The 15,251-nt window shown below is 44.1% G+C and overlaps 1 protein-coding gene across 1 annotated transcript in view; it reads left to right on the forward strand.

Annotated features, from left to right (window-relative positions):
- Positions 1-15,251, forward strand: part of LOC138269597 (Y+L amino acid transporter 2-like) — a 300,952-nt gene that overhangs the window by 216,451 nt on the left and 69,250 nt on the right. Inside the window, exon 8 of the mRNA XM_069218807.1 lies at positions 13,938-14,087. Within this exon, the coding sequence (XP_069074908.1) occupies positions 13,938-14,087 (150 nt within the window). The remainder of the gene's footprint in view (positions 1-13,937; positions 14,088-15,251) is intronic.

Raw genomic sequence — 15,251 nt, forward strand, 5'->3', positions numbered from 1 at the left:
TGAAAACCTCCAACTTTGCTGGAAATCACACATTTTCCCCACATTTTGGTGATGGAACCTTCCAGAATCTGTAGGAATCCGCAAAATTCCTACCACCCAGCATTGTCGCATCTATACCGATAAAAATTCTGCCCCACTTGTCAGCCTAAAAAAATACTTTCTCAAACTGCCCTTTTATACTTGCTTTAGTTTCCTCTCATTTTCAACATGTTTTTGGCTCTTCCCTGTCACAGGGACTTGGCCCACCTACACAAGTGAGGTATCATTTTCACCAGGAGACTGAGGGGAATGTTGGGAGGTATGAAATTTGTACCAGTGCGGTGATCCCACACAGAAATGTGAGAAGAATTTGATTTTTTTCAGCTAAATTTAAGCTTTGCTGTGGATTCTGGGTAAGAAAACACAGGGGGTTAGTCACAATGCCCTTTCCTCAGGATCTTCACACTGCTGACCAAAAGGCCCATCTCCCCGCGTCACCAACTCAGAAAGCTATCAGAGCACATAGGTGGTCATTCTGACCCTGGCGGTCTTTGACCGCCAGGGCGGAGGACCGCGGGAGCACCGCCGACAGGCCGGCGGTGCTCCAATGGGGATTCCGACCGCGGCGGTAAAGCCGCGGTCGGACCGGCACCACTGGCGGGGTCTCGCCAGTGTACCGCGGCCCCATTGAATCCTCCGCGGCGGCGCAGCTTGCTGCACCGCCGCGGGGATTCCGACCCCCACTACCGCCATCCAGATCCCGGCGGTCGGACCGCCGAGATCCGGATGGCGGTAGGGGGGGTCGCGGGGCCCCTGGGGGCCCCTGCAGTGCCCATGCCACTGGCATGGGCATTGCAGGGGCCCCCGTAAGAGGGCCCCTACATGTATTTCACTGTCTGCTGCGCAGACAGTGAAATACGCGACGGGTGCAACTGCACCCGTCGCACAGCTTCCACTCCGCCGGCTCGATTCCGAGCCGGCTTCATCGTGGAAGCCTCTTTCCCGCTGGGCTGGCTGGCGGTCTGAAGGCGACCGCCCGCCAGCCCAGCGGGAAAGTCAGAATTACCGCCGCGGTCTTTCGACCGCGGAACGGTAACCTGACGGCGGGACTTTGGCGGGCGGCCTCCGCCGCCCGCCAAGGTCAGAATGAGGGCCATAGTGTTGACGCAGCCAGGTGGGGGGAGGGAATTAGGGCATGGAAATGCAGGGAGAGAGATCTGAAAAGAAAATGGTTAGGACAAGTATGCATATACTCTTTCATAACAGTATAAACTCACCAATAGACTCTGGAACAAAGGCGTCTCCGTGATATCGGATTGAGACCCTTTGTGAACTTATTTGAATCATGGAACAAGAACGAACTGCAATCTCTGTGCCTAAAGATAGCAAGAGATTTGGACTATGATCATACTCTGAATATTAACCATGTAACAATTATGCTTTCATAACATAAACGTTTGATCTCAGCCTAGAAATGCACAAAGATTTAGATATGTATCTCACATATTGTACTTCCCAAAAAACAATTAAACTAAAGCTTGCTTTACTCAAGCGCTTTCACATTTGCAACTGAGGCCTGAAAAGTTTTACTAATTGAACTTGAATCGTTTTGATCGTCATGCATGAAGCGCTTTACTCATTATGCCAGGGGTGCTTCTACTTGTTTTGCCTGAAGCGCTTTGATTGTCGTGCCAAGGATGCTTTCCTCGTGTGGCCTGAAGCGCTTTGATTGTCATGCCAAGGGTGCTTTTCTCATGTGGCCTGGAGCACTTTGATTGTCGTGCCAAGGGTGCTTTCCTCGTGTGGCCTGAAGCGCTTTGATTATCGTGCCAAGGGCGCTTTACTCATTTAGCCTGAAGCGCTTTGGTTGTCATGCCAAGGGCACTTTACTCTTTTAGCCTGAAGCGCTTTGATTGTCGTGCCAAGGGCGCACTACTTGTTTAGCCTGAAGCGATTTGCTCGTTGTGCTAAGGGGCGCTTTACTCATGTGGCCTGAAGTGCTTTGATTGTCGTGCCAGGGACGCTTTACTTGTTTGGCCTGACGCGCTTTGATCGTCGTGCCAGGAGTGCTTTACTTTTGGTCTAAAGCGTTTTGCCCGTTTAGCTAAGGGGCGCTTTACTTTTGGAAGTGAACAACCACCTTCGAGATTTGACTCATCAAGACCTTACCGATACATGTACGACCTACTCGTTTTTTAATTCACCATGGAAACAAGGATACTCTGACATGCTGCCACTCTGCCATGCAGGAAATCCGCTTTCCGCAGAGGAACTCCCCACGAGGTCCGACTGCACCGAAATCTTCAAAATAGTGAGCAATGTGCTTGGGTGTGGCTGGGTTGTATAGGCCTGCTACACCCCAAGATGGCCGCTGCCTCTAAAAACTTGGGAGTTGTAGTCCATTCATAGAATGGCATTGATAAGTGCATTTTGTCCACCAATGTCCTGACCCTGCAGCTACATAGGCTTTACCACAGGGCAGGCGACGCTGATGACCACTTCTGGAGCAAGCGGGGATGAAAAGCGGCGCGCATGACGTGCCGCAAAGATGCGAAGCAGAGGTCAGGGCGGGTCCTGGACCACGCACAGCCTTATTCCTGACAGGGTTCCACGCAAGTCACACCTCCCTGGACTCTCTCTGGTGTCTAGCTTTAAGAAATGTTTGGGTTTGGTAGATTTCCCTATATGGCTGCTGTGCCCAGGTAGTTTTGTATTTGATATTTGTGATGTGTCCACATATTGTATTGGGGCATTTCCTTTTGCGGGCACTAGGCCTACCCACACAAGTGAGGTACCTTTTTTATTGGGAGACCTGGGGGAACGCTGGGTAGATGGAATTTTGTGGCTCCCCTCAGATTCCAGAACTTTGCAGCACCGAAATGTGAGGAAAATGTGTTTTTTTTGGCCACATTTTGAGTTTTGCTAAGTATTCTGGGTACCAGAACCTGGTGACACCACCACAAGTTACCCCATCCTGAGTTCCCCTAGGTGTCTAGGTTTCAGAAATGTCCATATTTGCTAGGTTTTCTTAGCTGCCCGATGAGCTAGAGGCCAAAATCCACAGCTAGACACTTTGCAAAAAACAGGTCAGTTTTCTTTGTGAAAATGTGATGTGTTCACATTAGTTGTGTTTTGGGGTATTTCCTGTCATGGGCAATAGGCCTACACACACAAGTGAGGTGCCATTTTTATCAGGAGACCTGGGGGAATTATGGGTGGAAGTAAATTTGTGGTTCTTCTCAGATTCCAGAACTTTCTGTCACCGAAATATGAGGAAAATGTGTTTTCTTTGCAAAATGTAGAGGTTTGCAAAGGATTCTGGGTAACAGAACCTGGTGAGAGCCCCACAAGTCACCTCATCTTAAATTCTCCTAGGTGTCTAGTTTTAAAAAATGCACTGGTTTGGTAGGTTTCTCTAGGTGCCAGCTGAGCTAGAGGCCAAAATCCACAGCTAGGCACTTTACAAAAAACAGGTCAATTTTCTTTGAGAAAATGTGATGTGTCCATGTTGTACTTTGGAGCATTTCCTGTCGCGGGCACTAGGCCTAACCACACAAGTGTGGTACCACTTTTATCGGGAGACTTGGGGAAATGCTGGGTGGAAGGAGATTTGTGGCTCCTCTCAGAATCCAGAACTTTCCATCACCAAAATGTGAGGACAAAGTGTTTTTTTGCCAAATTGTGAGGTTTGCAAAGGATTGTGGGTAACAGAACCTGGTGAGAGCCTTACAAGTCACCCCATCCTGGATTCCCCCAGATGTCTAGTTTTTAAACATGCACAGGTTTGGTAGTTTCCCTAGGTGCTGGCTGAGTTAGAGATCAAAATCCACAGCTAGGCACTTAGCAAAAAAACTGCTCTGTTTTCTTTGGGGAAATGTGATGTGTCTACGTTGTGTTTTGAGGCATTTCCTGTCATGGACACTAGGCCTAACCACACAAGTGAGGTCCTATTTTTATCGGGAGACTTGGGGGAACACAGAATAGCAGAACAAGTGTTATTGCCCTTTGTCTTTCTCTAAATTTTTTCCATCCAAATGTAAGACAGTAGGTAAAAAAGATGCTTATTTGAGAAATGCCCTGTAATTCACATGTTGTGTGGGACCCCGGAATTCAGAGATGTGCAAAGAACCACTGCTTCTCAACACCTTATCTTGGGCCCATTTTGGAAATACAAAGGATTCGTTGCCACCTATTTTTCACTCTTTATATTTCACCAAATGAATTGCTGCAAAGTCGGTATTCAAAGAAAACCCACTGCAAGGTGCAGCTTCTTTATTGGCTCTGGGTATCTAGGGTTCTTGTTGAACCTGCAGGCCCTATATATCCCCTCAACCAGAAGAGTCCAGCAGACATAAGGGTATACTGCTTTTGAAAATCTAATATCACAGGAAAAAGTTACAGAGTAAAACGTGGAGAGAAATGGCTGTTTTTTCACTTCAATTTCAATATTTTTTTATTTTAGCTGCTACATTCTGTAGGAAAACCTTGAAGTATCTACAGAAATGACACTATGGCACCTTGCTAATTTCAGAATTGTGTCTACTTTTCAGAAATATTTATCTGTCACAAAAGACCAGCATTGGTTTCAAACTTATTTCTGTCACTAACTGGAAGGAGGGTGATAGCACAAAAAATAGTGAAAATGTTCAATGTCCCAGTAAAATGGCAAAATCGTGTTGAAAAATTTGGTTTTCTGATTCAAGTCTGCCTGTTCCTGAAATCTGGGAAGATGGTGATTTTGGCATTGTAAACCCTTTGTTGATGCCATTTTCAGGGAAAAAACACAAACTTTCTTCTACAGCCCTTTTTCCCATTTAAAAAAATATATATATTTTAGCTGTATTTTGGCTAATTTATTGGTCTCCTTCAGGGGAACCCACAGGGGAACCCACAAACTCTGGGTATCTCTAGAATCCCTATGATGTTGGAAAAAAAAGCGGAAATTTGGCGTGGGTAGCTTATGTGGACAAAAAGTTACGAGGGTCTAAGCACAAAGTGCCCCAAATAGCCAAAAAAAAGCCTGGCACCTGAGGGGGAACAGGCCTAGCAGCGAAGGGGTTAAACTGGTGTGCTATACACACATATTTCAGATAGGAGCACAACTGTATTTATTGATCCAAAATGCAACTTAGTGAAAGAAAAAATCTGAAAGCATTGGAGCATGTCGCATTTTTGATTGCCTTCAAATTAATAGTTTACAGAGTTCTTTTCTAGAAGCGAAAGCAAACTAAAGGAAAGGTGCTAATTCCGAAGTGGGACTGGCAAAAGAAGAAAACATATTAAACTTATAGATGTCTGAAGGTGGCCCTTAAGAAAGGATCGGACCGCAGTTATATCAAACAATTCAGCAAGTCATGATCTCCACTCGGTTCTGCTTACATTCCCTGCCTGGTAATACCCGCTCCTTTGAACTGACTGATCACATTCAATAAGCTTGCTCAATCGATGTAATATGAGATGGCCATTAAAAGATTCCAGAGCATTTGCGGTTGGAAGGCTGGCTGTGCATTTGGTGACATCTTTACCCACTGACCACCAAAGGGCACACAATCTGACTTTCTTATCAACACTAGCAAACCAGGACAGCATAATGTGAAATAAAGTGTGTTTAAAGGCCTAACTGAAAAACGTGTGATAGAAATGTGATTGGTCTGGTGTCAGCCACAATGAAGATCAACATGAAATGTAATAATGACTAATGAAAATATATTTTGTTCAAACATAATTAAATGTATTAAGGAAATGATTAATAATACAGGTGCGGCTCGACCTTTAGGGCAGAGGGGCCACGCCCCCCATCCTTTTGCCCCTCATGAAGAGTGTCTGTCAGGCTGAACAAAGGTCATCCTGACAGACACTCTTCATGTGCAGGTCAGGCAGCCAGGAGCAGACATGCGTGAATCACGTAGACTCCTGGCTGCCTGAGCTGAACTTTGCTGGGCTTAGGAGGTCACAGCTCCTATGGGCGTGACCTCCTCGGCTCACCAAAGGTGCCTCGAGGCCCTCCCCTGGGTGACGAGGAAAGCGCCACCCATTGACTTCGAACTGGGCGCTTCAGATTAAGCCCTGAAGTGCCCAGGGCGAGTGTCAATCAGTGACACCTTGTCACAGAGTGGGGTGGGGTCAGCAGTCCACTGACCCCATCCCACTCTGTGACAAGGCTGGGACTGCAGCCTGCCCTCATTGGCTGACTTAAGGTCAGCCAATGAGGAAAGGCAGCAGTCCCAACCCTCCTGGGACCTCCGTGGCTGAAGGTAAGTGTGTGTGTGAACTTTTAAAATTAATGTTTGGTGCGTGCGTGCATGTTTGAATGTTATGAATGTTGTTAATGGATGTGCACGCGTGCGTGCGTGTGTGTGTGAAAGAGTGTGTGTGTGCTTCCCGCCCACTCCCTCCCTCCTATAGCTGCCGGCCGCCACTGTATTAATATGTACTAAAAGGTTGATGATTTAAATGTATATATTATTTATATTTCGTCTTCATGTTTTAGCATTAGTTAAAAAGGCCTCACGTTTTAGTAATTTTCCAGAGGCACCACGTTTAAGAAAGTGTAACTTTTCAAAATAATGTGTCTTCAAACATCCTGTGTGACTTGCACAGTGGAAATTTCTGTCCTGCTTTTACTGTTCGTGTTGTGCATTTCCTTGCAATGAACATTGTCAGTTCTAAACAATGAGACTCAGTACTCAATATCATACTTTTCATGTTGCATATTTTGTTCTTGCTTGAGTTTAATTTTTTGGCTGGAAGCACATGTTATGTTTCTGCCATGCTTAAATGTAATTTTTGTACGGAAGATGATGGAGACAGAGAGCAGTGACAGCGTAAACCAATCCTGGGTGCAGGAAGCGTAAAGAGATACATCTGAAGTGCAGATGATGTTTTATTGGCTGCAAACTAAACCACCTCATAGTCTTGTCCAATAGAGGCTTAGTTACTAACTTTTGGGACTTCAATATGGCAAAGTTTTAGGTGATGTAATTTAGTTCTGTTCCAGTTTTATGTTGAGTTAGATGTGTTTCTGTCTTTGCCCATGATTCTAACAGTTCAGCTATATTAGGCCCCACTTTACTGAACTGTTTCCCTTCATGCCCTGATGCTGACTACTGAAGACATGATGTTCCAGTGTTCTGCTGAAGAAGATTCTTCTGATTGCTGATCCATTTAGGAGAGGTATGACCAATATGCATTTTACTTTCTTGCAGGTTTTACTTCCTTAGAAAATCCAACCACTTATTTTGGTTAGGGCCATAATTAGATGTTTTCCAAAATACTTTTTGTCTGTTTTTCATTTTTGCATGTAGCCCACACATGCTTTTCGAATTAGAGTGTTGTTTAGGGACGCCTGACTTAATATCTAATTATCAATGTATATTAACTAATTGTGATTCATTCAGCTGCACAAACCAAGTGTATGCCATTTCTATTTTTCATTGCATTCTGTTGTTATCCTGCATTTTTGTTTTGGAGTGTTTAGTGTAAAAATTTTTAATTAGATTGAGATTTTCCAGGCAGTTTGGACAGCCTGTGATGTTTCTGTATGTCTATCATCTGGTCTTATATATGATTTAGATGATTTTAGCATTGTTAATCTAAAGGGCAATAAATGTTTAAACTTTACTAAACTGTTGTGGTGATTCATGGCCACATAGGTCATGGCGTGTTTAAATTACTGAGTCCAATTGATTATGTTGATTATTTGATGTTACATTTGTTTATTGGTTGACAGTGTCTGATTCGATGATTTCACATGCCTGTCTGAGTCAAAAGGTCTGAATCGACCTCGGTGTGTACTAGATGTTTTACCCCATACGTGTTGCCTTAACATAATTATATAAAATAAAATAAGGTCTGTTACACCCACACAGCACATACTTGCATTTCAGCGAAATTCCTAACCTCCTGTCCTGCCTACATACTGTTTGTGAAATATGATGACAGTTCCTTAAAGATGTGCGTATACCCCACTTTGAAATATGAGTAGAGGACGAAAGTAAATGTAAATTGACATTTCACTGAGGAATACACTCCATGAAAAGAAGTATTTTTGCATTACTGTGAGTCCTAGCACACACCTGAACCAATATGTAAAGTGTAAAGGTGGCTGTGGCCCGGCTGGCCTGATTTAAGGAAGACAAAGTTAGGAAAAAAGTGCTATAACACAGCCATGCCTTTTCTCTTTTTGCAATGGTGGGGGTGGGAAGTGGAAAACAAGGAGAGCAGGAGGGAGTGAAAACCCTAGGGCGGAGACCAACATGACAGTAGAAAAAAGATATGGATGTTGAAAGAGAAAGATGCATAAAAGAGGATGTGGCTTAACGGCCAGAGCTGCCGACTTTGGAACTGGGAAATTCAATTTGAGTCTTGACGTTGACTCAACCTCCTGTGATACTAGGCAAATCACTTAATCTTCCCGTGCCTACCAAAAATGCATGTGTCCTTGTGTAACGTAACTAGTGCTCATATAAAGTACTCCAATACCTTCAGGTCAAGTTTGTGGTATATAGAAACGTAAAAATATATATATATATATATATACATATATATATATATATGTATAAGGTAGCCATCATAACACTTTTTAAACACAGTCAAGAGGTGGTAAGGGAGAAGCAACATGAGGATGAAGATACAAAATGGAGCACAGGGTGTGGGAACATCTGAATCACAGCTTGGGGAGTGGATGAACACTTATCAGAGAAAATCATCAGTAGGTGGGCCACGCTCTACAGGGAATAAGAGGAAGAGAAGCCGGCCAGTGCAATTAGGAAGCATTAAAAACAGTGACAAGGATGCCAGATAAGGCAAAGTAAAGAGAGAGCCCCCAGCCTTTTATAGGAAACAATACCCCTCCCAGCACTGTTGAAAGGCGAGATCTAAAAAGAAAGAAAACTGAGCAGGATACCTGAACTGAAGAGCAAGTAGTCCCTCCTGCAGCATAAAGATAAGGAGGAATAAGAGTCAGAACACTATCCAATTAAGAGGGAAACCTGGAGGTGAAACACTATCAAACTCTGCAGACACTTGGACCAAAGAAGTATTATGAATCCAAGGAACCACAAGAAAAAGTAGAAGAATGAGGTCACAAATGAAGACATTCCCCAAAAGTGATGAACAATAACACCAAATACATATAATGCAGCATTTCACTCAAACTGTACTTCAACTGTGCTCAGGTGACCTAAAAATTAAGGACCTCATTCCCAGCACAATAAAAAGAAGGAATAAGAAAAGGGAACAATGTTTCCTGTGGCATCCAGGGGATAAGACGAGGTGCCAAAGCAAGAATTTGTGGATTTGCAAAGGGCACAGCTGAGCTCCTGTTTTTATTCAATTGGACTGTTTAAAGCATGCATGTTTAACTCAAAGTTTATTTCACACAGTACATCTTGGAAACACCTACTAATGGCTGCGTTTCTGTTTCCTAGCTGTGCTATCTGAAGCTTGTACACTAACTCAGAGAAATTACACCATTATGGTATGCACTTTAAACAGTACAATTGCATAAAAAAGGTGGACATCTGTGCCCAGGACAAGTGTAAATGTTCAAGATAGGGCCACAGATCATCAAATTAAATCTCTCACGTGTCACAAGAAATGTTAACCTTTGATGAAAACCTGGGTATTAAACCTTCTAATACACTAAATCACAATGAACTGGACGCAGGTTTCTGTCCTACAGACCATTTAAAAAATGGGGAAGATGGGATTGCCTTTTCAGACCAGCAAACCTTATTTGTTTTATACCAACATCAAGCTAAAGAAATGTCTCAAGATGCTAGATGAAAGTGAGACTGGTACACAAAACCAGTAAAAATAGCTCTATGGACCACAACAGGCAGTAATACCAAGGCACTCAGAGCACAGGTATGCCAGACAAGAGGCAAGAAAATAGAAACATCCAAAGACTAATCAGCTTTGAACACCTCTGGTACTGGCTGTTAGAAATGGGATCTGTAGTTGACAGTCAATTTATATCCTGTCCAAGTAGGGACCCTCAATCTATTCAGGGTAAGATAACTCCTGCTCACCCCTTTGGTAACTTGGGCTGAGCAGTCAGGCTTTTCTCAAAGGCAATGTGTTGCCAACATACACAAGCAAAGTTATGGATTTTAAAAGATGAAATCCCAACAACGCGCTTAGAAGCACATTAGTTCCAACCGGTGCTATCACAGCATCCCGATGGAGGATTTCCCAACAGTCCGATGCCACTCGCGAGGGAGTGCAGTGCCGGTCATGGAGTCTTACGGACCCCAAGTACAGTACCAGAGCAATGAGGCAGTGTCAAAGACGTGGCACAGAGTCGGGGAGATGAGTCATCACCAAAGCCATTGTGGTGCTGGTTCCTTACTGCTATGCAGAAAGTGAGGCATCTGCTATGCACAGGAGATTATGTTTTGCTTCCTTACAGAGGCAGCGGAGGGGAGGAGGCGTTGGTTCCTTACGATTTGGCATGGATGATGAGTCCAGCAAGTCAAGACACAATAGGGTAACCTCTCAGTGTCGCTGTGGGAGGTGTAATGGACATCGGTGGCACGGCACTCAGGGCTCATGATGTTGCAGTACTTCAGAGGCGCTGTGGTGGCATCGAGCCTGCAGTGTCAGGCACAGTCATCACACTTCAGCGGGGACCACGGCTTCTGGTGCAGGCAGAGGCATGGAGTTGGGCAGAGGTGTTGGTTCTAGAGTCGTCCAGAGCCTATATGGCTGTCTCTTCTTGTTTTATGCCAGAATTCACTCCCAAGCACACAGGACCTGGAGTGGGCACCTCTTGGAAAAGTCAGGATCCTCAGCAAGGGAACCCAGGGACTGGTAGGTAAGGTCTTTGATGTCCCTGAGACTTCTTAACAGGAGGCAAGCTCAGTCCAAGCCCTTGGAGAAACTTTACAAGCAGGATACACAGTCTATGTCCACTCTAGCCCAGGAAGACCCTTCACTATATACAGGGCACACCTCAGCTCCCTTTGTCTAACTGTCTAGAGTGAATTCACAGCCAGCCAAACTGTCATCCTGACCCAAACATGTATTCGACAGCCAGGCAGAGGCACAGAATGGCTGAACAAGAAAATGCCCACCTCCTAAAAGTGGCATTTTCAAACATGCAAGTTGAAAACCTCCTTCTCTAAAAGATGTATTTTTAAAGTGTGAGTTCAGAGAACCCAAACTCCCTATCTCTATCTACCCCCAATGAGAAATTACGCTTGAGAGACATTTCAAGGAAATCCCCATGTTAACCTATTGGAGGGATAGGCCTTGCAATAGTGAAAAACGAATACATGTCCTACCTTTTAAATACACTGCACCCTGCCCGTGGGGCTACCTTGGGCCTACCTTACGGGTGCCTTCTATGTACTAAAATGGAATGTTTCGGCCTGGTAAGTGGGTGCACTTGCCTGGTCGAACTGGTGGTATACAACTGTACACATAGGCACTGCAATGGCAGGTCTGAGACATGTTTTAGGGCTGCTCGTGTGGGTGGCTCAATCAGTGCTGCCGGCCTAATAGCAGCATTTGATTTACAGGCCCTGGGCACACATGGTGCATTATACTAGGGAGTTACTAGTATATCAAATATGCAATCATTGATAACCAATCATAGTACCAATTTACATAGGGAGCACTTGCACTTTAGCACTGATCAGCAGTGGTACAATGCCCAGAGTACCAAAACCAGCAAAAACGAAACCAGCCCACAGTCAAAAATACAGGAGGCAGAGACATAAAGACAGGAAGAACATCGTCAAGGATGCCAGGGGTAACATTGGCCCCTAATGGTGAAAAAAATTGCTTCAAAGCCATCAAACTCTGTGTTTCTTAAAATGTATGGTCCAAAGAAAGACTGTGAAGCTAGACAACAAACACCAAGAAGCAGTACAAGAAAGAGGCCAAGAATGCTTTCATTCCATAAGCTTTAGGGTCGATGGTGTAGGGTTAGAGTAGGTGCTAGTATTTAGTATCAGAGTTAATAATTTAGGGGATTATTTAGAGTTATGGTACTCGGTCACTTTTATTCTAGGGTGGTGAAGATCATAACCTAACCCCTGGGACAGACATGGGGGAATTGTATAGACATTCCAACTCTTGTCTGATCCAGAGGAAGTGGTATATTTCCTCTGCTCATCCTCAGGCAATGGGACAGTGTAGGATTTATATTCCCCCTTGGCACTCAGGCAAGGTGAGGAGGTTTGATTTTAGAGCCTCTGCACCCGTGCAATGCATGGGGGTATGTGGACTTTCCCCCGTGCTCTTGGTCAAGGTGGGGTGTGGGTGGTTGTTAACCTCTCCTTCCCATCGTTGAGATGAGGTGGTTGATTTTAGAACCTCAGCACTTGGGCATTTCAGGGACAAGGAGACATTCTTATGTACCCTTGGCCTAGGTGGGAAGAAGGTGTTATTCCTTTTTCAGCCATCAGTAATGTGAAGACAGTTATATGTAAACCCACCTTGTCCTTGGGCAAATTAAGGGAGGAGTTTATATTTCTCTCATCACCCTTGTGACAGGTAGAAAGGGCAATGCTATTTCCTCCCTCACTCTTTATCGAGATGAGGGGGTCTTGTTGATGACCACCCCTCACTATGCTCTCCTTTCTGGCCCTTAAGCAAGGCCAGGGATGGAGAAGAGTATCTGCACCTGGGCCAAAGAATGGGCTTTTTTTTAGACCTCTCGCTCACAGCCTGGCCAGGGGGATTGTGGGAGATAATCTCTTCTTTATTATTCCTCTCCAGCCTGTTAAACAGGTTGTTAAGCAATATTAACTAGTGGTCAATTTTCCTTTGTTTTTTTCACTGTGTTTGCAAACACCTAAGAGTGCACCAAGGTTTGTGAAAGCCCAGCAGGATCTTTTTGTCTATGCAGGATCAGTTGGAACTTCACATGCACAAAGAACACTTCAAAAGTTCTAAATTAATTTTCAGCAAGCCAAAGTAAGGTACCAAATAACAAACGGCAGCGTACCATAAAAATGTGATGTCTGCTAATTCAGTGATTTTGGAGTACCAAAAATTTTGAATGTGAAAACTACATTTTGTTGGTGAAGGAAACACAACGTTGCCCTCACACCCTTATACATTTGAACCATTTCTCCAATTTGCACCAAATTTAGCATGCTCTTAGACGACACCTCTAATAATATGTTTTCTCCAAGGTTGGTGCAGATTGGTTAAGGGGAGAACAACATTACTGAGAGCAAAAACTTACATTTCGTTTGACGTGAGATCTAAACTCTGTATACATGTACAAGTAGTACACATGCAGGTGTACATAGTGTAATATATGAAGTTATGTATAATCACTAAAGGTGTGGGGTAGTAGGAACTAAAGGTAGGACTAGGTCAGTCTTTATTCAGTGCCCGGTATTAGTTAGGTCGCTTTAGATCCTAAGGCAGGGAAGTCATGGTTGGAAAATGTCCAAGCAAGGGGGTGCTGTGTTGTCCTACAGGGGGAGGGGTGATTTCCCTTACGGACTAGGTGGTCTCACACACATAATAGTGTCTTGCTTCATCATATGACCACCTAGCCCCACCCAAGTAAGATGGTACTACTTGGGCGGACTCAACCTCTTGGTTAAAAGAACCCGAGGGAGTGCTGAAATTAAACTGACTGGATAGTTACATAGATCCAGAAGGGGTGAATAATAAAATTACCAAGCATGTCACCAGTAGCTACTGCTAGTTTTAATGAAGGTGCGTGCTGGTAAGACTAAAAACAAGGGGGAGAGGCTCGTTAGAGAGTAATGTCTCTTGGTGTTCGAAGTTGTCCATTTTATAATGAGCGAAATGCTTGTTTCTGCGTATTTTTATGTCTTCCTGGTTTTCTTCTTTTACGGGAAATTTGTATTCCAACACACTGACAGAAACCTAGTGAAAAGTAAAATGCAGGGGAAATATTAACCTTTGTACAGCATTATTCATACAATTATTCGCTGTATGTTGTGGCTCACTATTTATTTTGTTAACAGGGGTTCATAACAATGGTCTTCCTGTGTGTCAAAGATATTTACACACTAATTGATTACTTCAGCTTCACTTACTGGCTCTTTGTTGGGTTGTCAGTTGCTGGTCAGATTTACCTACGATGGAAGCGCCCTGACATCCCCAGGCCCATAAAGGTATGGATGTCTCATTTTGTTAAATGAAGTTTCCTATTATTGCCATTTTTTTATTCTGTCTTTCTTATTGTCTACAAATGTTCTCTAAGGTAATTACAGTTACAAAGTACTTTGTTCTGCAAAATGACATAAAAGCATAAATAAAATACTCACATTAAACCATAAAATAAATATCAACAGTTACAATTACATTAATGATGTAAGTAAAATCACAATCAATTAGGTCACTCGGCCATCCTCCAGAGGCAGTACAGCTGATATTACATAAACAAGAGTCTTAGACCCAGATTTGTACTTTAAAAAGTAAAGCACTGGCTTGCACCATGCCAGGACGCCCGCCCGGTGCCAAATTTATGGAATGGGGCAATCCGGCGCAAAGGGTGAGCTAATGTCATGGAAAATGACGTTAGCCGGGTGGGAGTGGCGGTATGGGAGAATGGTGTTTTGCACCAAAAAATTATGTTAGGCAGGTTAGAGTAAAAAAAGATGACTCTAACCAGCTTAGCGTCATTTCTTGGCGCAAAACCATCCATACCACATGACTCCTGTCTAACAAAAGACAGGAGTCATGCTCACCACCCCAATGGCCAGCACAGGGGACAAGGGTCCCCGGGGCATGGCCATTGCACCCAGTGCCATGTAGGGGAGCCCGTTTCAGGGCCCCCAATGGCACTTTAAAAAGATTTAAATACTTACCTCTACTTACCTATACTCACCTGGGTTGGGGTCTACCATCCTGTGATGTCCCTCTGGTGTGGGTAGGGGTGTTCCTGGGACTTGGGTGGGCACCTGTGAGCTCTTTCCATGGTATTTGACCATGGGAATGGGTCCACAGGTCCCCTAACACCTGCCGAGACCCAGTCGTTGAATAATGGCGCTAAGCAGGCTTAGCACCATTATTTAGGCCTGCCTCCCTCTCGGGCTCCATTTTTGCATAGGAGCAAAGATAAGGGGCTTGGGCCTTAGATTCATTTTTTGGATGGGAATGCCTACCTTGCATCTCATTGACGTAAGGTGGGATCATGCATCTAAAAAATTACTTTAACTCCAATATTTTGACGTTAGACTAGCCTAGCATCAAAATATACATATGGAGTAAAGTTTAAGCTGAATTAGCGTAAAATAAAATGATGCTAATTCAGTGCAAACAGAGTATAAATCTGG

The sequence above is a fragment of the Pleurodeles waltl genome, chromosome 2_1, assembly GCF_031143425.1.
Source record: "Pleurodeles waltl isolate 20211129_DDA chromosome 2_1, aPleWal1.hap1.20221129, whole genome shotgun sequence".
Lineage (NCBI taxonomy): Eukaryota > Metazoa > Chordata > Amphibia > Caudata > Salamandridae > Pleurodeles > Pleurodeles waltl.